We start from the raw sequence: 22,743 nt of genomic DNA on the forward strand, positions 1-22,743 counted from the left end.
GGATTCTGTTTCCCTTCTCTCTCTACCCTGCCCAGCAATGGAGGCTAGGGAGTAACTTGTGTGGGTTTACAAATGCCTGAAGTAATGGTCAATGGCATGGGGAGGAAGAAGAGTGGCACAGAAGAAAATGTCTGAAGCAGTCTGGGAATGGCAAGAGGCAGAGCAGCAAGAGAATGAGTTCCCTTCACCAACCTGGGTGAAAATAGCATTGAACTCAGAAGTCAAGAGAAGCCAGCTGGACCCATCCTGTGTGGAGTTAAATCACTGTGTACAGCTACCTCAAGGGTTCACCTCTTTTGGGATTGGCTTCCTCAGGGGAAGATGGATGACCCTCTCACTGTCAAATTCTCCTCAGGGTTTATAAAAGAATGAACAATATTGAAACCTGGCACTGTGGGTGGTATATAGAGAAGGAAGAGCTCCTAGATGAGTGGATTAGTGAGATCCCCAACTTCTATCTCCAGTGAAGGGAGCCACCCAAACTCCATCTAGCCAGTTACACTATCTATTCTGCCAATGCAGAGCTATGAAAAGGATAGGTGCTTTGGGGACACAAAAACATGAGTCAGCATCCTGCCTCCATCCCACTCTGAGTGTGTGTCCTGTCCCAGTTCAATGACCTCTCTCACCCTCCCTGACCCATCTCTGAAACAAGGATAATCATCAAGACACTGTTGACCAAAATAGCTTTTGAGTGGTCAGAATTCAGTCTCAGGTCTGGTTAATTCTAGAGTCTCAGCTCATACTGTGAGGATTAAGCAAGATACAAATGTCCAGGGCCTGCCATGCAGATCCTATCCCCTCAGACTCTCTGGACGGACAGAAAAGGAATGCATTTTTTTTTTTTTTTCATTGTAGAGGTTACAGATCCTTCTGACAATCTGCTGAAAGCTCTCTCCAGAAAAGTGCTCATAAGGCAATGTCAGATCAAGAACCCTCACGTCCATCTCTGGGTGGCCTCCTGACCATGGGCCTCAAGTTTAAAAACCCCCAGAAAAATGGGTCTAAAGTGTAAAGGCGACACCTCTCAAACCATGAAGGAGAAGAATTACTTCTACACCCACTAAGATGATAGCTTCAATTAAGGGGCTGGCTGCAGAGGGGAGGGGGGGCGCCAGGAAGAGGTGTGCGCTCACCTTGAAGAAGCCCTTGCAGCCCTCACAGGTGCGCACCCCATAGTGCTGGCAGGCGGCGTTGTCCCCGCACACAGCGCAGGTGCCCTCTCCGGAAGACGAGCTCCTGTTGGGGGGCGATGGCAGGCTGGGACTCTCGCCCAGCAGGCTGGTCGCGGTAGGGGAGGCAGTGAGGCCCAGCGGCGGGAAGGCCAGCGCGGCCGCTCTCTTGGCCAGCGGCAGCCCGTATGGGTGGCCCTCGAGCGCGGCAGCCTGGCTGCCAGCGGCGGCCGCGGCTCCCAGCGGCAGGCTGAGCGCTGCAGCGGCCGTCGGGTCATAACCGAGGTGGTGGCCGCCGGCCGGGCTGGGCGCTGGAGGGTGTGGCGGCGAGGGCTTGAAGTGGAAGAGCGGGAAGCGCGCGCCCGCCACGGTGGACACTGCTTTCATCGGCGGGTCCAGCAGCGGGCCAGGCGCAATGCAGCCAGGAGCCGAAGGCAGCGCATCTTCCCACAGCGCCCCGGCTTGCGGGGGGAAGCCCGGCGTGGTAGGGGTGGACGGCGGGGACTGCTTGAAGTACATGGAGGTGCTGGGTAGTACCTCGTCTTCCGGGCCAGAGGGAGGAGGAATGGACGGCTGCTGCTGCTGCTGCTGGTGATGGTGATGGTGATGGTGGTGGTGGTGGTGATGATGATGGTAGCCTTGCGCGCGGCCCTCTTCCATCTTGATCAAAGGCCGCGGCCCAGAAGGAGGCATTTGGTACAGGCAGGAGGGCTTGAGTTCGTAGCTGCTGGAGTAGCCCTCCATGAAGGTACTGAAACTGGGCAGAGACGTCGTGGCAGTGGCCGTGATCTCTGTACTGCCGAGGTCCATGGTCAGCTTGGCATAGTCGGGGTTCATGATTTCCGTGGTGTATTCAGAGCCATACGTCTGTGCTGCATAACTGGACCCTGGAGGCGAAGGGCTATACTGGGCTTGCACGCAGGGCATATCTGCAGGGGCAGAGAAAAGGATCTTTCAGAAATAAGGCAGCACTGGACTCACTGCTTTCTACTCTGGGAAGCACAGGAAGTGGCATCTTTCTGTTAGCACAGACTTTCTTCCTCCCTGGGAAGTTAGCTGAATCCTGAAAAGGGGCCACAAGACCCAGAATCTGGCCTCCTGGGAACCTCAATATCCATCTTCTCTCTTGCCCTGTTTTCCACCAGACCTGGGAACTTGATATCTTTCCTCATAAGCTCAGAGATGTATTTTTAAAAGTGGCTTTGAGTGCTATAAACTAATTGGTGTGACTCCTCAGTCACAAGCTGGGAGGACAAAGGAAAAGCCACTGAATGACCTGTTGGTTAATTTTGGGAGAAAGAAAGTCTATTGGTCTCCCAAGCCACACATATTGATTTGTAAATTTATGAGTTAGTCAAAAAAGATGTCCTGTGTGGGACTTACTGGCCAAGGGAGACAGTGACATTTTAACATTTTACGAGTGCCAACTGAGGCTGCCCACACAGTTGTGGTTGCTTTTCCCCACCCCCTCCACACTCCTGTAGCAGCCAGTACAAACTGGACCCTTGTGATGACTTCAGCCAGCTAGGTGGTGAGGTAGGAACATAGGCCCAGGAAATGGACTGGGGGAGTTGGTGCCATCTGCAAAGAAAAAGACCAGCAGCTGCAACAAAACACCCACCAAACCTGCTCTCTGCTACATTGTATTTGTGTGTATGTGTGTCTGTGAGCTGCACGCACATGCTTGCGCATGTGTATCCCAATTCTGACTAATAAGATGTATTAGTGGCTGTTTAATCAAAACAGTTAATAGTTATAGCTATCATAATACGCAAGTTAGTCTAAGTATTTTCTTAGGACAGAAGAATGAATTTCCTAGAAAAGAAGAAAGCAATTTATGAATAGACTTGGTTTCTCTGCCAGTTTGACTATGTTAAATCCCCAAAGCAAATGGTATCCAAGGTGCTTATTATTGTTCAGAGAGGTTGAATTGGGTGAGAAGATCCTGAAAGCTAATGGCTCTAGTGGATGATTTATCTGATTATGTTCCTTCTTTATAGCTAAACAGTATTGATAAAATAGGCAGTTTCTGGTGGTTGGTTTTTCTGAGCCAAGGGAAAACCTGGTACTTAATGTCTGTTTGTAGTGTATGGAGTAAAAGGTGTGACTAATAGAAAAGTGAGTACTTCACATTTCCTTTGACATCTTTCTCTTACCCACATTTCCAAATCTGATTGAGTCATGCGTGTATGGGATGAAATCTTGACTTGAAAAAAGGTGATGAGGGCCTGTTGGAAGAAGCAGTGATGAGGAGAGGCCAGTTCAAGCCTGTCTTTTTTTTCAAGCAGGGCCTTAAAAACACACTAGTTGAAATTAAAGGATTAATTGTCTTGGTGTCCATTTGTTGGGATGAAATGAAAGGCGAATCATTTAAAAGAAAGAACACTGCCTGCCTAGTCTTTCTTCTTGTATCCCTTCAGCACCTCTAGGATTTCTCCCTTAGTCTTTTCTCTCATTCTTCAGTACCATTCCCTACCTACTGCTTTTCTTTGTGTTTTTCTGAAGTTTCCAGCTGGAAGATGAACTTGCTGGGACTGTGTTCTATTTATCTTCATATCTCTGGTGCCTACACAGGCCTGGCATCTAGTATCCCTTTAACAAATTTGTAAAGAGGTGGTGCAAACCAAACCTGCCTTCCTTTCTTTTGCCAAATTTACATCTACTCCTTGGCTTTCAGCTCCTGTTTTTCACTTTCCCTCTGAGCTTCAATCATTCAAACTTCTGCACCCAGATAATTTTGGTTTCATACAAGCAAAATCATTTCAGAGCATCCCTCACGCTCTAAAGTGATCCCACAACTCTTAAACGAGTACACTTGATATAAAAGGAAGGCAAAAATCAAGACATTGAAATGTAAAAAGGACTCTCATCCATTGGGGTATTCACATTTTCTTAGGAAATATAATTTTGAGGAATGGAACACTTAATTTAATTTGGCTGCTCCAACTTGATAGCAACAGGGTGTGGTATACCGAGGAGTTTTGTGCAAGCAAGCCACCTGTGCTGTGAAATATGGGGCTAGCAGTCACTGTGCTGGCACTGGGCAGGTTGACCAGCCTGCTTGCTAGGTATGTGGTTCCATGCACCCATTTCTCTCGAGCCTTCAGACCTACCTGGAGGATATCTTGCGCGCTGAATGGTGGGGCTGGGGGTCTCTCCAGCGGAGGCTGAGAGTGTAGGAGGCGGGGACGTCCGGTGAGGCGAAGCAGCGGCGGTGCTGCCCGGCTCCGCTGAGGGTCCAGGCTCCGGGCCCGGGCTTGCCGGGCTGCGTTCTCCCGCAGTGGGCTCTGCAGGCACCGAGAAGGAGGACAGAGATCGCTGTGAGACCAGGCTAGGTCACCGCGCTCTGGGTTGGGCGAATGGGGGGGGGGGGCACGGGGAGTGGCGGTGTTATCTAGAAATTCTAGTTAATTACAAAGAATTATCATAAGGTTAAGTAAAGGTGCTTAAGGGTCCGCGGGTCCGGGAGAAAGAAGCATTACAATGCCTTAGGGGAAGCTAAGGAAATGTCCGCAACCACTGCGCACACCGTGGTTTTGTGGCGCGCCAATTGAGGCTAAAAGCCCCGCAGCCTGTGGTCGTCCAGGAATTTCTCTCTATGCCCTCACAATTGGTTCGGAGCTCTCTAAATCAGGAAAACCGAAGAAAGGAGAACACTTGAGGAATGAGTTCCACCCGAATTTGGGGGTCAGTGAGTGTGCACGAGCGGAAAATAGTCGTTTTCTAACTCCTCTCGCCCCCCACCCTTCAAAGACAAATTTTACACGATGCACAGGAAATGCACAAGGTCCGGAACGAATGCATGAATGCCCCGAGGAATTAAGAAAGTCTACGCTTTTCATTCTAAATGCTAATGGGGCTTCGCTTCTATTAGACGCGAGTTTCGGGGACCAGGGGTCAAGCAAACAAAAGGGCACAGTGGAAAAAGGCCCAAGCTGGAAACCAGGCGATGGGGCGGACAGCGTTTGCTGCTGGTGGAGAGGGCGGAGGGAGGTCCTCTGCACTCAGCGGGCGGGTTCCCCGAGGGTGGGCGGCTTGTAGGCTCCGGGCCATCCCCTGGCCTGGAGGGGACACATTCCGGAGGGCGCCAAGCACAGCTCCCAGGCGAATGTCTGAGCGTACAGAGTAGCGAAACTTTGTAGCTGAAAGGCGCTTGGTTGCCCTCAGAGAAGGATCAGGCTGCCCCAAACTCCGGCCAATAGCGCCCCCTTTGCTCGGGGTGGGCACAGCTTGAAGGGTAGCAATGTGAAGGGGGGGGGGGCGGGAGAAACCAAACCAAACAAAAAACCTCCCGGGTATGCAGGTCTCAAGGGTCCTATAAATTTCGTCTCCCCCCACTCGCGCTTCGGGAGCTTGCTTGCAAGGAGAAAGGGGCTCGGAGACCCCAGGTCCGGGAAACCCTCGATAGTCAGGAAATGGGGATTCCCTTGCTAACCCCAGCCGGAGTTGCTCTGATCGAAAGCTTGCGCTCGCTGTAGCGCTGGCACAAGCGGATCTTTCCACGGCTGTAGCATGTGCTTTTCATCCCCCAGCATCTTCCGTGGGGGTTTCCAGCAGCCCCCATCTCCTCCTCTAGTGGGTGCCCACATTCCTGCCCCTCCCCGGGAGCCTTTCAAGCGGAGACTTTCTCTAAGGGGCGACCTCTGAACTCGCGTGGGCAGGGGTCGTGTCTCCCCAAGGAAGGGGTTCCTCTCACGCGCCCAGCGTTAGCGGCGGAAAGCGGTACAGCCCTTCCTACAGCCTAGTCGAGCGCCCCACCGCTCTCTCCGCCCCCCAAACGGCCGGTTACCTAGGCAAAGCCTCGGCTCCTGGAAACACGTTCTGCCGCTCTTGCTTGCGGCCGCCGGGGCCGGGGAGCACAGAACCTCGGGGTTGTAAATTAGGAAGAAATAACTACCTCTGTCAAAGCCTCTTTCTTTCTCGTGGGTAGACGAAAGGAACACCCCCGTGTTCCCCTCCCCGTGGTGAAGTGTGTGGAGGAAACCGTGAAACGCACCATTGTGACTGGGGCTCCTCCGCGGAGTTTCCAACCCTGGGGAGCGGGGGCGGAGGTTGGGCGGGGGCAGGAGCAGTGGAGGAGAGACCGACAGAAAGGGAAAGACAGAGATTCTCAGAAAGAGCGAGGGAGACAAGACAAAACCGCGGGGGAGAATTTCTGCGAGCGCAAGGTCCCAGGAAAGGGGATGAGAAGGTGGGGAGGTTGCCGTGGCGTGGAGAGTCTTTGATATTCACATTGCACGCATCTTGTTCAGCTAAAACAACTCGAATAGAGTAATTTCATTCATTGTGCCCAGTACCCGCGCTGGGCAGCTTTTCTTTTCCCAACTCAGTTCTATAAAACACTTCCCTGTCGTGGGAAAAGAAGACTCAGGATTGGATTCGGGACGGAATGGCTGAAGGGCGCCTTGTACCCCTCTCCCTGCACCCCAAGGCCCTGGGATAACAGTCCGAGATTTCTGATTACTAAACTCTTTGCAGCTCTTTCCTCTGGAGAATCCGAGCGCATAGATGAAAGGTAATTTCCAAGAACGTTCGGAAATAAAGGGACAAATGCTTTCCCTCTCATGACTGCCTGAAGCTACCAACAGGTTCGAGAGGTGCCTTTGGAAGTCAGTATCCGCAGGCTACGCTAGCATCGCCGCTCTCTTCTCACCACCGGGAACTTTCATTTCTACTAAGAGTAAAACACTTGAAACAACTTCTCCAAAAGCATGAGTTCTGTCAGTGAAAAGTAAAGCATTCCTTTCCTACACCAAACCAAATTCAGGAGGAGAGGGACGCTGTCCCCACGCGTGTCGGAGCGCGGAAGTCAGTAATTACACTCTATTACCTCCGAAGGGAAAAGTGTAAACCGGTAAGACGCGATGCCAGGCAGACGTGCCTAGAGGAGCCCCAGGCTCATTTCAATACAATAAACCACATTCCTACAATTACACCCTCTTTCCTGAGATCTCCGAGCGCCTCTGCAAACTCCGGCCACTGCTGCCCAGGCCTCTTCCCTCCTAAGCTTTCTCCCAGACAATCAGCTCCATTCCACCATTAGGTACATTAACTTGGACCCACCAGAGCCCCTATTTTCAATCCTACTTAAAAGGCAGGAAAATTACTGCCGTTCATCACCGGGGCTGCAACTCCCTGCCGCTGCCGCTGCCGCTGCCGCCGCCGCCGCCGCCGAGAGCATCATTACCATGACAACTAGAGCCGAAATACCCTGAATTACATCGCTAGAGCTCTTACTGCACAAATCCCGGTCCTCCTCTTTGTTAGAGGCTTTTCGCCTGTTGGGGTGGGGAGAGGAATCCCACAAGCTCCAGAGTCCTCGAGGGCCCGCTAAAGGGAAAAAGTTTCAGATCAGAACCCACGGGCCGCTTGGCAAGCAAAACCGGAGCCGGGAGGCGTGTGTGTGTGTGTGTGTGGGGGGGTACACCACACTCAAAGTTGTCATTTTTCAGGAGCGACGCTTCCCATAGCGCCAACTTTTTAACAAGTCCCCTTATTAACTGGGCCAATCTCATACGTACTTGAGTGCTGTGGCGGTTCCGTCTTTAGAGCGAGTTTCTAGAGAGCTGTTCCGAAATCTTCACTGGGGGGGAGTCACAGCTGCTGTCCCGGAAGGGCTGCGGTGTATAAGCCCAGCGGCTCCCAGAGGCGGTGAGCGGCTGGTGGGGGATGCTGCGATCGCGACTCATGGGAGAGCGCCGCCGAGAGGTTCCGCCAGCGTCCGGGCTCCGGCCGCGACTAGGGGATAGGATGCCGCAGCTGTTCCCACCTCCACTGCCACCGCAGGCGCTGTCAGCGTTGCAAAGTGAGCTCAGGAGGGGCGTCCGGCTGCGGCACGGTGCTGCACCAGCGAGGGCGCAGGGTTAGAGGGGTGTGAGCGCGCGGGAGAGAGTAGAGTGTGTGTGCGGAGCGTTGTGTGCGGAGCTTGTGTGCGCGCGTGTGTCTGTGTGTGCGAATGAGGGAGCGGGTGTGAGCGTGTCTGTGTATTGGGAGCGGAGGAGGAGCAGGAGCTGGAGGGGTGGGGGGCGGGAGGCTGGAGACTCCGCTCTCCCGGCTGCGCGTTCGCTCGCTCTCTCGGCACGTCATTTATGCCACAGGAGCCCTAGCGGCCTCTCCATAGAGTGCCTGGAATGCGAGACGTCAATGTGACGCCATGGGACGCTACGTCACCCTCCTCCTCCCTCCCCTGGCCCAGCCGGTTCCGCGTGTGCGAGGGAGGGTGTGTGAGTGAGTGAGTGTGTGTGTGTGTGAGTGTGTATGTGCGTGCTTGTGTGCGCGCGCGCATTCCCCAGCCTTTTGCACCGCTGCACAATGAAAACTGCTCCGAGCTGCCGACACCAGCCCCGGGACTTCTCGGACCCGCGCTGCCAACCCCTCTGCAGCTATGTTGCTTCCTAGGGCGCGCGTCTTCGGGAGGGTGCCGTGGCCCGCCGGCGGGTCAGGCGGGACCGCCCAGCTGTCAGGCTCGGGTGGAGTAGACTTGGAGGAGTTAAGCTGGCGCGCCTCCGAGGCTGCCCCGAGGCAAGAAGCCAGGACGAGGGGGTAAGGGAGAGGACAGCTCTTCCGAAAGGGAAGGCTCCGCCAGCCAGCTTCTCCGAGTGACCTGGCAGCGGGTGTTGAAGGAGTCTGGCACCAGTTTGAAGACTCCCCGAGGTGCAGCTGTGCTTTCCTCATGCAATGGTCCCAAAACTGTTTATGTCTCTCTGGCCTCTGAGCCTAGGCTAATTCCTTTCCTCCTGCCATTAATTTCTGGGTGCGTGTTTCACAAGGGGATGCAGATGGCTCTGGGGATACGATTTTATTTCTTTACACTTATGGTGTGAGTTTCCTAACTGGACGCATTATAACCCAGCAAAGTGCACATCCATCAACCACGTGCACGCTGCAGCAGAAACTTACTGTATAAAACAAACACACACGTGTTGAACAGCCAAGCAAGTCTCACTTTTGCAAATCATCCCTCCTCTCCAGCACCCTGTCTGAAAGGAACTCTCAACTCGTACTTTCACTTTTTTGATGGTTGTAGATGCCCTCCCCCTCCATCTCCCAAATGAAACATTTCAAAATCAATCAACAGGATTTATTGGTCAATCGCTTGCTTGGGGATTTGCTCTGGTCTCCTGAGACACATTTGTCTTGAAATAGTGTGCCGACAGCCTGGGCAACTGTATGAAGGAGAGCATTTTGTTCCTGGAAATGATGAATTAAGTGTAAGTTTACTGCTGAAAACAAAAACAAAAATGTATCAGAGGTAAAGACTCCTAGTTCCAAAGGTTTCAGCTTAAAGCAACCTCTTTCAGAAAAGAATTTTTTGAGGAGAAAATATTTGAGTGAAACAATACAGACAGACATGGTCCCCCACGTGGTCTCCTTGAATCAGATGTAACAGTTTTATTTCTTTGACTTGTCCCAATCTCTGAGTGTATATGTGTGGGGGTGGGGATGTTGGTGGTGTCAGATTGAGGGGGGGGATTCCACTGTCCACAAGCCCATGTTTCAGAATCCAAGAAGCTTCGATCTTAAGACCAGAAACTTGAAAGCAAAACTACATATAAATACACGGCATATCTTTCTTCGCCTCCACTTCCACTTCAAGCAGCCTAGTGTGGAGAAGACCGTGGGAGGATGCTCTGAAAGTTGACCCAGCGGGGAGGAACCTAGCCTCTGCACCGCCGCGGGTTCCAATCCAGTCTCAGAAGGAAGGAGGGCGCTGCTACATTGTATCCATTCAAAGGCTGAAGGGGGGGGAGCAAGACCTGGAGCCGCGCTGCGCTGACGCACGCGAGGCGCGTGATTGACGCAGGCGATGTTACTAAATTCGGCGTTTGGCCCGGCCCTGCCGCCGGCGCGCGCCGCAGATAGCGGAGTAGGTTCCCCTCGGTCACCCCCGCCCCTTCTCCATTCAGCGCCGCGCGGGGCGGGGCCGGGCAGGGCGCGCGGGGCGGGGCGCGCGCGGCCGCGCCGGGATCCGGCCGAACCAAATATAGTTGGGCCCAGCTATTTTTAGTTAGGCCTCGGGCGCGAGCGCGCCGCGCTAGGGGCGCCCTGACCCCTCCTGGAGTGCGGAGGGGGCGGGGGCGGCGGTGTCGCCATCTTGGACTCGGCTCGACCCGCACTGGTGACCCGTTACGCTGGGCCGGGCTGAGCGCTGGGGGTCGGGGTGAGTGGGAGTGAGTAGCGGGAGAGAGCGTGCGCGGGCTGAGAGGAGCGAGCCGGGCGCGGGGTCCACCTCGAGCGGCGGCGCGAGCGGTGGAGTGAGCTCTGCGCGCGCGTGCGCGCGCTCTTGGTGTCAGGGACGGTGATCCCCGCCCGTCCTCCGCAGGCCTGGCGGTCGTGCCACCCTGCAGCCCGGCCAGCCCCGAGTCGCGTGGGGGCGGAGCTGCCCGCGGCCACCACTTCCTGAGAGTCGGGGATACCCCTCCCGGACGTCACGGAGGAGCCGAGGAGGCGGTGGCGGCCCAGGGCTCATCCTGCACTTGCATCACGGGTGCAGCAGCAGCTGCTCTGCTCCTTTGTGGCTTTTCCCCCTGTTGAGTAACTGCTTTGTTAACTGAAAATACCATGACGGGCCAGTGTGATCACCAGCTCCAGACCTCAAAGAAAGTGAAGCTGTCAGGCAAGAAGAGGGAGACTCCCCCAGCCGGCTGCGATGGTATCTGGTGGGTGGGTGTGTAGAGAAGCACTTGACAGTTTCCACGTATTACTTCTTGCCTAACTCTTCACCCTCAAGAAGGTTTAAAAATACTTCTATTTCCATGCTGTAAAAATTTCATCTGTGTTCTGCACCCCATCCATTCCCCGCTTCGATTTAAAATTTCTTGTAGAGCTGGGATCAGTGTAAGCAGGAACCCTAAAATTAGGTACGATTTTAGGAAACATGACATCTTTCAATGAATTTATTCAATAAACTACATTTTCTAATTGTTAATATATAAAAGGCCCTTGCCCACTCAAGGTGGTTATAAAGCTACTAACCAAGTTTACTCACAGGAATTGGGCTCCTTCAGTGAATTTCAAACCAATATCCTTGTTTATCTTTTTGTAGAAAAATCATCTCTGACTGAGAATCTCCAGATAAAGCGTTTCTCTCTGAGTGGGTGTGCCTTCAGGACCTCTGTCATGGCGAATCCTGAGCCTCCCTCTTCTCCCAACTTTCTGCCTCCTTTTATGTCCTTTCTTTCCCAAGTATCTGGGCTTTAATCTAGATTACGTTTCTTGACTGCTTTGCTGGGCCGAGGGCTGTTTGATGCACTCAACGGATTCAGGGTTCCTGGCTGGAGTTCTCTGGGCAGGTGGCTGGACCAACCATGGGAGGTTTCAGTGGTCACTGATAAGTGGCAACTCTTTTACACTCAAATGGGAAGTCATGGAAGCAGAGACAAGGCTTTCTTACAAACTGGGACACTGTCCTTTGCTTAATACTTGGTCCCTAAACATGTGATTCAGTGACCCGAAAGGAATTAATTTTTTGCTATTTTTAAAAAATTAATATCTATTCCTCTATGTCTTTTTAAAAATCTGAGTTATTCGAAATCAGGCATAGTATTGTGTAAGGCATATGTAATATAACTGTTTCAGTACTCTAAATTACTTTTTGATGATGACTTTTTATTTTATTTTTTACCATATTTTTTACTAAGTGAAATTTAGTCTTTATAGGTAAGTCTTTAATTTTGGGAAAACAGGATAAAACTACTTAATCTGTGACATGTTGAAAACATAACTTGTAATGTATTGAAAAAGACTACCTCACTCTGTGACATGTCCTTTTTCTAGAAGAGGGACATTCAATATGTGGCCTAGTTTACACACAAAGTAGAGAAAGCAGTTTCTACTCTCATGTTCTTTATCGCAGTCAATCTGTTAAAAAAACCTCTTTCCATAAAGTAACTCTTAAAGATTCACTTTTGTGGGCCTAATTTGCTTGTAAGAAAGAAAGTACTTTTTCTCTTGGGAAGTAAAATATAGGGGAAATTTACTGTGCGTGATATAAAACAATTGTTTTAACAATGTGGGATTTAAAAATTGCTTTAGATGCTTTTCTGATGAAACAGTGACATGTAATCCATGATTTTGCTTACTATAAAGTTCTTACTTATGTACAGATTGAATGAGGAAAGTCGAAGTAAAATTTCCCACCCAGAAGTTGTTACCTGAGGTGAAAATAAGGCAAAGTCAATGAATTTTAGTCCACATTTTCTTGAATCAGTACAGAACTTCTATACTAGATTTATGGTACCTATATCAAATATTAAAATTTCAGCCGACATTGATATATACACTTATAAAATGTCTCTGGTTTAATAATCCAGCACTGTTGTGGTAATTTTCTATCTGGCCTCCAGCATATCCTCTTATCAATTGTATCACTGCCAAATTAGTCTTCTTAAAATACAGCTTTTGTTATATCATTCTCAGCCTCACAATTTTAGCAGTTGGATATTGTCTCCAAAGTAAAACCAAAGGCCTCTTTTATTTGCGCAGAATTTCCCTGTCCTCATCAAAACTTGTATCCTCACTGTTCTTCAAACATCCTTTTAACCTCCCACATTTGTTCATAGTTTTCCTTTTTATGGCATTCCCTCTCTCCCTTCTTCTCCACTTATTGAACTCTTACCCTTCCTCTAAAACAAGCTCAAGAAGTGAACTCATACTGTGCTTTAGTCTTTAATAATTTTTACTTTTACTGCCTTCTTTGTGTGCTCTTCATGTAGATAGCCTGTAACCCCATCAAACAATAACTTTGAAAGCATGCCTCATGTACCTCAGGAATATCTGTGGCACTAAGAATGTCTAGTATAGATAGTAAATCCCCATAAAATGTTGCTTTATCTAATTTGAATATGAATAGACAGCAGCCATAACATAGGTCACATTATAGGGACTAGGTTATTCTTGGCACAAATGGGCATTTATGAGGTCATACATTAGTTGTTTTCTTTACCTGAACTTTTGATATTCCTAACTGAACTACCTTGTCAAGGTGTCTGCCAGAAGCACAGGCAGCTGCATGGTGATACAAGGAAATGGCAGTTTGGCTTGTTGCGTAGGAAGATTTGCTATGATCTTTTTTTTTTTTTTTTTTTCCTGGTACACTTTTGATTTGACTCTAATTCTAACCTCTTTCCCCCTCTCTTGGCACTTTCTCTTATGCTGCTTTCTCTCAGTGATGAACTGGATGCTGTAGACTAGGAAATGTTAACCTCTTTTACAAAAATGTTTTGATGTTTAGAAAGTGGTGGACTCTGACATCTATGCATAAACAGTTAAAGGTAAAGAATTCCTTATCTTTTCCAAAAAATATTATATGTGTGTGTATATGTGTTATTTATTTATTTATTTAAGGATACCAGGAATTGAACTCAGGGGCACTCAACTACTGAGCGACATCCTCAGCCTTTTTTTATTTTTTATTTTGAGACAGGGTCTCACTAAATTGCTTAGAGTGTTGGTAAGTTGCTGAAGCTGGTTTTGAACTTGTGATCCTCCTGCCTTAGCCTCCTGAGCCCCTGGGATTACAGGTGTGCGCCACCACACTTGGCCTCCAAAATATATTTAAATAGATTTGTATGATACCACATATATGCAGAGGTAAACTGGGTAAAGAGATTTGGAGATTGTGATTTGTTAGATGCCCATGTGACTTAGAATATTAAAATTTATCCTATCAAGGAAAAAGTACTATAATAGATCAGTAAGGACTTTCTGTGTTATAGAAAAGAAAGAGTAGAAACCTGAGTCAGAAAGATTTCTTAATGGTCTAAGTGGTAATTCTCATGCATCAGATAGGCTTCCAATCTGTTTAAACACAGTTTATTTCTTAGTCATGTTTTCCCCATTTACTGGTAAACTCTGAAAGACCATAATAATTTGGGAGAGAAAAGTTATTACTCATGTGTGATAAATCAATTTAGAATATTATTTATGCCTATGAAATAAGATCTACATTTTAGCTAGAGTTGATGAAGTAAATAACTCTTTCCAAATATAGCTGCACAACTCTTTCCCATCATCCAGCTCTGGAAAAAAACCTGCCTCATGTGCTTACATGTAGAAATTCAGTTCCTTCAGCATATTCTCTAAGAGTGAGATGCTGTGTGTCACAAAGAGCACTCACTGTTTCTTGGAGATCTCTGCCTGGCATTGCTGCTGTGAAGGTGCCCAAACTTGGGTAAATTAATCTTTATCACTGTAAAATTATAGTGTTGGTTTCACCTTATGATCTTTAAGGATTTTTCAGGTCCTAAAATCAGATGCTTTCTTAGGTCAGTTAAATGATTGTGAACCATCAGTTAAGTCCTAAGTCACTATCTGATTGCTGTGCTCAGGAGGCTTATTAACTCTAGCAACACATGTGCTTTCAGTAGTAATGTTATATTAGCAGAAATATTTTATTAAACTGCTTTGGCCCACATAGTAATTAACTATGGCCATTGAGTGGGATTTTGGTGGCCCAAGAGAGTTAATGTACTACTAGCATCACAGCCCTTTCCTGTCCGTTAAGTAGAAATGAGCAGAAACCTGGATAGTCCAAAAGTCATTTTATATTTAGCTTTGGAACTTGTCTTTGTACATTCATTTGAATATGGATGAGCCACAAATTGACTTCATACAAATTAGCAAACTTTCTTGGAATGAGTTCTGCTGTTTGCTCCTCTTCAGTTCCTTTCTGATCCTCACTGCTTGCTAGGCATAAGCCATTTCTTAAGTGCAGCAGCCAGGGCAAAACTGTCCTCTTTCTGCTTTGTCCAAGCAAAGGCCTGGTGATTGTGGAGTTGCAAGTCTTTACATTGTATCCTTTCTGAGCATGTGGAGATAAAATGAAATGTTAAGGCAGGCCATAAGGAAGTACCAAGAAGGTGTTGAGAAAATGTTGGCAAAGCAGTCAGGAAGAATACAGTAAATTCTGTTTACAAACTTGTTAGTTTTGTAGTTGGATACATCCCTTGGATTAATAAGAGCTGACTTTATAGGCACTGAAAAGTATCTGAATTTTAGCAGATTGTGGGTTTATGTATTATCAAAGTCAGGTTTAGATGGTAAAAACAGGGTTTGTCCATTAGTTTTTTTAAATGCCTGTTCTATATATTTAGGTATCTGGTTTCCTATTTTAGATCATGTAATTAGTAACTGATTCTGATTTTTTACCCATAATACATTTTCCAGTATTTGTTCTTCATGTTTATAGTTCACTACTGGAAAAATTCTTCCCTGACATCTGTTCTGGATTAGTCTCCTTTCCAGTTATGTTTTCCTGTTTTATCAGTTGTGTTGAGGAGAATAGAAAGCCATATTTTAAAGATTTCTGCTATTTAAATTTAGTAAAATTAAAATAAACCAACTCACATTTCTAATTTCTGAAAACAAATTCTTATTTTAAAATCACATGCTAAATTGCCATTTTTAAAAACAATACAATAAACTGTACAAAATTTGAAATCCATTTACTCTTATTTCATAGCATTTTATAGTTGTGAAATTGACTTTTCAGTGACCTTTCCACATTTCAATTTTTTTAAGAGGAGCTTATATTATCTCAAAATCTTTTAAAATGTCTTTTTGAGCTGGGTGTGGTGGTGAATACCTGTAAGCCTACCTATTTGGGAAGCTGAAGCAAGAAGATGGCAAATTTGAGGCCAACTTTTGCAACTTAGAGAGACTCTGTCTCAAGATAAAAATTCAAAAAGGGTTGGGGATATTGCTGAGTGATAGAGCAGCGCTAGGTTCAATACTCAGTTAACCCCGCCCCCCACCGGCCCCACCACCCGCCACACACACACCTTTTTGTTTCAGCCCTTTGGACCTGTATATTTTTGGGGATGAGTTTTTTGAGCAGTTGCAGCAGTTCTTGATATGGAGTAGATACTCAGTAAATATTTTGATGAATGAATGATGATAGGAAGTCTTATTCAAAATATGCTGTTTTCCTTATCCTTGCCAGTCTTGCAGTGTTACTGGCTTTTTTCTGAGATAGTTTTACTCGTGGGTAGGCATGAGAGGAACAGAGAAGACCTGCTGTATGTCATTGTCTGCTTTAACTGTGCTACCCTGTCCCATCACTGCAGCTAGTTTACAGAGACTTCTGGTTGCACCCCTGAGTTACACACTGTGACATCTGTGTTAAATCAGAAGGAAGTCAGGCATCCAAAGGAATTGTTGTACCACTTTTGGCCCCAGACATCCTGATTAGTTTATTTCTGCCTTATCTCTTTATTTTGAGATATCATTTTTGCTATAAGACTTTTACAAGATGGTGTCCTCTCTTTTCTTTATCATCTCTGCCCTGGCCCTGTGCCTACCTATTTGGCAATGACTTCATCTCTAGGCATAAGACTAGAACCCCTGCCATGCTCTCTAGTTCTGGATGCTACTTTTCAAGATCTCCAGGTATTCAACTTGTCTAAGGTATCACCTCTAGATAGAGAGACCGTAGACTGGATATTAACTAGGGACTCAAATTATAGCTACCATACATATTTAAACATTGTTCAATTTAACTTTTTAAAAAAATATTTATTTTTTGGGCTGTGGCTATGGCTCAGTGGTAGAGTAGCATGTGTGAGTGAGGCACTGGGTTCCACCCACAGTACCACATAAAAATAAATAAAATAAAGGCATTCTGTCCAACTACAAAAAAAATTTTTTTTAGAAGTAGTTGGACACAATACCTTTATTTTATTTACTTACTTTTATGTGGTGCTGAGGATCGAACCCAGGGCCTCACACGTGCTAGACAACGCTGAGCCACAACCCAGCCCTCAATTTAATTTTTTTTTTCGATATTTACTTCTTAGTTTTAGGTGGACATAATATCTTAATTTTATATTTATGTGATGCTGAGGATCAAACCCAGTGCCTCATGCATGCTAGATGAATACCACTGAGCCACAGCCACAGCCCCAAGATTTTAGGAATGAGCCCACACTCTGAGCCCAGAAGTTACACTGCTATATTCTTTTATTTGTTTGGTGCTGGGGATTGAACCCAGGGCCTCGTGCATGCAAGACAAGCACTCTACCAACTGAGCTGTATCCCCAGCCCCTAATTTTTGAAATTCACATGATTTAAACAACAAAACTTTTAGAAATCCCAGATTTCCCTTTCACCCCTGTCCCACATCTATTAAATTACCATCCTTACAGAGTTTTAAAATACATTTTCAAGAACAGTACAAATATAAATTGTTATCCTTTCCTATTTTTATACAAATGGAAGATTATACACATTGTTCTGCCTTTTTTACCTAACAGTGTATCGGAGTTCTTTCTATAACAGTGGAAAAAAATCCAAGAGATGTTTCACTTAATCTTGGAGATCTCTCCACACCATTGTGCAAATATATCATCATTTATTCAACCTCAGTCCCATAGTGATAGACATTTGGGAAGTTTCTAATCTTTGTTGTTACCAGCAATGCTACAATAAATACTTTTGTTATATAGATTATTTCACACTTGTGCAAGTATATTTGTAAATTCCTAAAAGTGGGATTGCTGAACCAAAGGGTAAATATCATAGGTAAATTGCCCTTCATAAGGGTTGCACAGTTTACACCCCATCAGGAATATAGGCTAGTACCTGATTATTTATATTCTTCCCAAGAAAATGTATTATTTAACCTTTGGATTGTTTCTAGTCTGATAGGTAACAAAATGTTACTTTCTATTTTTCTTATGAGTAAGTTTGAACATCTTTTCATATATTTAAGAGCCATTTATATTTCCTTCTTATGAAGTATCTGTTATATCCTTTGCCTATTTTGGGAGGTGAAGGTGTTTTAAAAACCACTTTTAGTCACTGTTTGTAATATGGAGATTTACTCTTTGTAACATGAGTTGTAGCATTTTTTCTCTCATTTATCATTTGTCTTTCAACTTTCCTTATGATGTTTTTGCTTTGTAGAGTTGAATTTGTCAGTCTTTTTATGACTTCTGAATTTTGTCATCATTAGAAAAGCCTGCTCCACTCCAAGGTTATGAAAGAATTCTTGGCTTTACTATTTTTATGGTTCCTGCTTTAGATTTTGATTTTTGATCCATTTTTTCTTGTATATGATGTGAAGGATAGGTCCAACTTTATTTTTTTCTAAGTGATTACTCAATTGCCTCAACATCATTTGTGAATAATCTGCCTCTATACTGTTTGCTTCTACCAAAAACAAGACTGATTCATCTATTTCTTTTTCACACTTTCTTTGCTGTGACTAAATATGAACACAATCCTGTTTTCCTTCCTATAGAACACTTTCTGAAGTGGTGAAGATGTCTTTCACCATGCTTCCTTTGTCTTCCTCAGCAACACTGGGAGCCTGGCAGTTAGCAATTGAATGAATACAAGGCTGCTCAGAAGGCTGGCCAGGAGTTTTCATGGAGCAATAACTGGTTAAAAAGGAAACCTGAGTATAATCAAGTTCCTTTAAAGACTGTTCAAACCAGAGGCATCCTCTGGCAGTCTCTGGTCACCACTAACCAGCTATTATTCTAGAAGCCGAAGGTGTGCTGCCTGCATCCTGCACTCCAGAGGCAGTTCAGTTCAGTTGCTTTACTTTATACCCATCTCCTCATCTACCACCTCTTCCTTGTTTGATAGTATGGAATATCGCCTCCTGTACATTCGAATGGAAATCATAATGTGCCAAGATGTAGTGCTGGAGGCCCCACCCTGCAGGGGCCAGCTCCAGGATCTTGCTGGAAATATAATTATGAATGAACTATTTTGGAAATGACTCCTAATTTGAACTGTGAGCAGATGAAGTTTTTTCAAACCCCAACTTTGTCCTATAAGGAGAGCCTGTCCAAGCAGGCAGATGGAGCTGAATTCCCTCTATCCCTTACTAGTGCTTTCTGAGCTGCTTGGTTTTTTTTCAGAGCTCCTTGATAAATACTTCCTTCCACTCTGAACCATCGCCTCAAGCATCTTTCCCTTTAAATTCCCTCAGGCCACCTTGCCTGTTCTTCACCAGCACTTTGTTGCCTGTGATACCAAATAGTTACAGCAACCTCGCTGCCCAATGGTAGGAGAATAGGCCAACAAGAGTGGTCTTAACTAAAAGCCAGCAAGAAGTTACTTGGAACAATCAAAACATCTAGTGGTAAGATAAAAACATTTGCTTTGTTGTTTTTCTTCTTCCTTCATTAAAAAGGGCATGCTTGTACAGTACAGGACACTCAGAAAAATGTAGATAAGGAATAGAAGGAAAAAGGAAAAAAAATCCATAAATCAAGCCACCAAGGAATAATCATTATCATCCTCCATCTTCTTAAATGCATTTCATTTATCCATATAAACTCTGCTTACTGTTTATATTTGCCATAATTTATTTAAGCATTTTCCAATTACTGGTTAGTTACCTTTGGCCAAGATTAGGCTTTTGTTCCTTCATGTCTTTTGTTTTGAAACTGTGGGTCAGTTCATCTTTAATTGGGAATAGCTTGCCATTCTCTTTTTCCTTTAGTCCCTCTATTCTGCTTAGGCTTGCATCCAGCCTGGGCCCCCAAGACGCCCTTGTTTGTTTTAAGTGAGACAGTATGTAAATGAAGCCATTCTGCCAAGCTTTTCTGTGGAGTTACTTATGGGGCCCAATTCCAGAATTCTTGTGGAACTCTGGTTATATATAAAACATTTTTTGGAGTTCATGCTTGATGTATGTTTTGTGTATATGTATATAAATTAGATGGGGAATATGAGGAGAGAGGAGGGACCTCTATCAAAATAAAGAGGGATTGTTGCAGAGAAACCCACCTTCATTGGAGGGCAGTTAAAGAGATTTTCTGTTAAACAAGGTTGGCAAATATGTGCTGTGTGTTGTGCCTAAACCTAAGCAACAGTATACTCACTAATCAGTCATGGTACTTATTTCTTACTAGATCCACACTCAACTTTGAATTGTTCTGAAAATGGGGTTCTAGGTAACTGTATTCATTGGAGTTGATATGGGATACAAACATACTCATCATTCTTACTCTAAAGTGTTACATTCAGTTTTTTTTTTAAATAGTGGATTGACCAAGAATATCATAATTAATGTTTTATATTTGATGAATAAGTTTATAAAAATATGGGATGTGAGGAAAGAATAATTATCTGAATCTCAGGCAAAGTATAAGCCTCCTAGCTAAGACCATAGAAGCAGCATAATCAAATTTTAGGTTTGTTATGGAGTGAAAACAGTGTTGCAGTAATGCCCTTCATTATATATTGCCCACCATATTGTCATGGTGATTGACTCCTCAATAGCTCTTCTACCCTTTTGGGTAGTCTCAGCAAGCTTGGGTAATCAGCATGGGAAATCCCGTTTCCCCTGCCAGGGAAGGGTGAGAAGGCTTGGAACCTGTTTTGGCCATTGAGATGTGAAGGAAGGCCTGGAAAGGGGCCACGTGCTTCCAGGAAAGGTTTTCTTGACCATAAAAGAGAGAAAAGAAAGAGATGACATCTCCTCTTCCTCTGATAATGTCTGAGTATGGTGGCAGCAGCTGCTGTAACTGTCTTGGGGCAGTTTAGAGAAACTTGTTTTGGATTGAAGCTGATCTAGAAGATGGCAAAACAGAAGGGAAGAAGAAACCTGAGCTGTTTGTAACCTCAATGAATTGCTGATTATTTTGTACTTCTGAACTTCCAGTTCTGTGAGATAATACAGTTCCTCACTGTGTAAGCCAGCATGATCTGAGACCTTGTCACTTGCAGCCAAAGCATCCTGAGTATATACCCATTTTGTCCCACCAGATTTACAGCACGTGGGTTTTATTTTATTCTGATGGGTATCATTTCATCAGGGTGCTTCCTTCCTCCTGTCTTCTGGCTTTATAAAATGGGGTATGGATTCTAGTTGGCCATTTCTCATCTCTGTCTTTTCTAAGGACTCTGTTGTAGACCAGGGTTCTTAACAGAAAGTAGCAAGAAACCGAACAGTACTCACTATCTTTCCTGGAGCATTTTGGGTAGTTTGAGTATTTGGTGGTGGGACTGCTCCCATTTGTCATTCATTCCTGATTTTGATTTCTTGATTTGGTCTTGGTGCCTGCTCTTCCATATTTTGTATCTTATGCCTAAGCTCGAGATTGTTTGGTAGCTCTCTTTTCCTTTCTTCCTTCTTCCTCAACACCTCTTTCTCATTGTCTCCAACTTGGCTTTCTGGTTAGTGGGGACTGTTCTAAACAGATATTGTATATAATGATTTCCAGGAATAATAATGAGTTAAATAAAGTAAGTAGTGGTCCATTTCTCACCGAGCACTTTTTACTCATGTATAGAGTAAGTACCCAGAAATGGTCTGTGAGTCAGGACAGTTGAGTTTTCACTATGGCTTCACTATTTGCTACCTGAAATCTTGGGCAAGTCCCTTAAAGACGTTGAGTTTCTTTTTAAAAATTTGTTACTAATAATGGTCTATTTTTTTTGTAGTTACTGTTGTGATTTAAAAGAGATTTTTATGAACCTGGCAAATGATAAAAAAAAATTTAAAAATACTCAAGTTTAGTTGAATTTTCTGATTATTTTCCAGTGAACTAATGCCAGGGTCTCTAGAATAAGCTGTGTAGCTTGTTAGTTTGTTTGTAGAAAGGGATGCCAACACACAATAAGGGGAGGAGAGGGGAAGAATATAAGTTTTTGGATTAGACAAAAGGGGAATGAAGGGAAAAGGGGGGATGAGAATAGGAAAGATAGTAGAATGAATCTGACCTAACTTTCCTAAAGTTCTTATATGAATACATGACCAGTGAAACTCCACAATTATACAACCACAAAATGGTATTCTAATTAGAGTAAGTTATACTCCATGCATGTATGATATGTTAAAATACACTCTACTGTCACGTGTATCTAAAAAGAACAACAACAAAAAAGAAAAGCAATAGAGTATGATGTGGGACAAATAATAGGAGTTGAATTTTGTATTTTATTGATAACATTAGGCCTGAAAAAAATAGACAGGACCACACGATATTAAGGGGGAAATAAAGGTCAGGCTGTGAACTCTTTGAAGGTTATTTCTAGTTCAACCAGAAATTCTGGTCAGCCCCCATTAGGAGAAAATGAAACCAATAGAAGAAATACCCCCCTCTAGTGGCGAGGAGCCAGGTTCTACACTTGGTTGCTACTTTGGGTGACAGGAATGGGTGATTTTTAGGATTATTAAATTTCTTAAGAGGAATCCTGAGGACCTAGAGGTAGAGTACCTAAGGAAGATCTTTAGCTCAGGCTTTCCTTATCAAGAGAGTTGGCACATTTCTCAGGTTCTATTATATGAAATTGATTATCTGAAAATATATAGAGGCTACAGTTATTTGAAGAAGTTTACAGTCTCTTATGAAAGCTACATAGAGATCATAAGAATGAGTTCATTGTTGCTAAACTTCTTATTGGAGTGAAAGAATGTTGTAGGTACCTTTGTAAACCAATTGGCAGGGGGATAAGTACTATATTAAAGTTATGGGTAATGCCATAGAGTAGTATTCACTTAGGTTCATGCAGAATAGTGGCTATAGTTTTGATTTGAAGTTTTTAGTGATGCTTCTGAGAACCAAATGTTTAATTTATGTCTTGGAAGTAATATAATTGCTTCCTATGAAAA

The 22,743-nt window shown here is 45.1% G+C and overlaps 1 protein-coding gene across 2 annotated transcripts in view; it reads right to left on the reverse strand.

Annotated features, from left to right (window-relative positions):
* NR4A3 (nuclear receptor subfamily 4 group A member 3) overlaps positions 1–8,542 on the reverse strand; it is a 36,999-nt gene extending 28,457 nt beyond the window's left edge. The window contains exons 1-4 of one of the 2 annotated variants that reach the window (XM_081264150.1): positions 7,694–8,542; positions 4,286–4,459; positions 3,329–3,400; positions 1,137–2,101 (exon numbers count right to left, since the gene is read on the reverse strand). In XM_081264150.1, the coding sequence (XP_081120276.1) occupies positions 1,137–2,099 (963 nt within the window). In that variant the 5' untranslated portion in view covers positions 2,100–2,101; positions 3,329–3,400; positions 4,286–4,459; positions 7,694–8,542. The remainder of the gene's footprint in view (positions 1–1,136; positions 2,102–3,328; positions 3,401–4,285; positions 4,460–7,693) is intronic. The other variant, XM_081264149.1, reaches the window with a different exon arrangement.
* Between the last annotated feature and the right edge of the window lie 14,201 nt (positions 8,543–22,743).

Source organism: Spermophilus citellus (assembly GCF_964194105.1).
Source record: "Spermophilus citellus genome assembly, chromosome: 2".
Taxonomy (NCBI): Eukaryota; Metazoa; Chordata; class Mammalia; order Rodentia; family Sciuridae; genus Spermophilus; species Spermophilus citellus.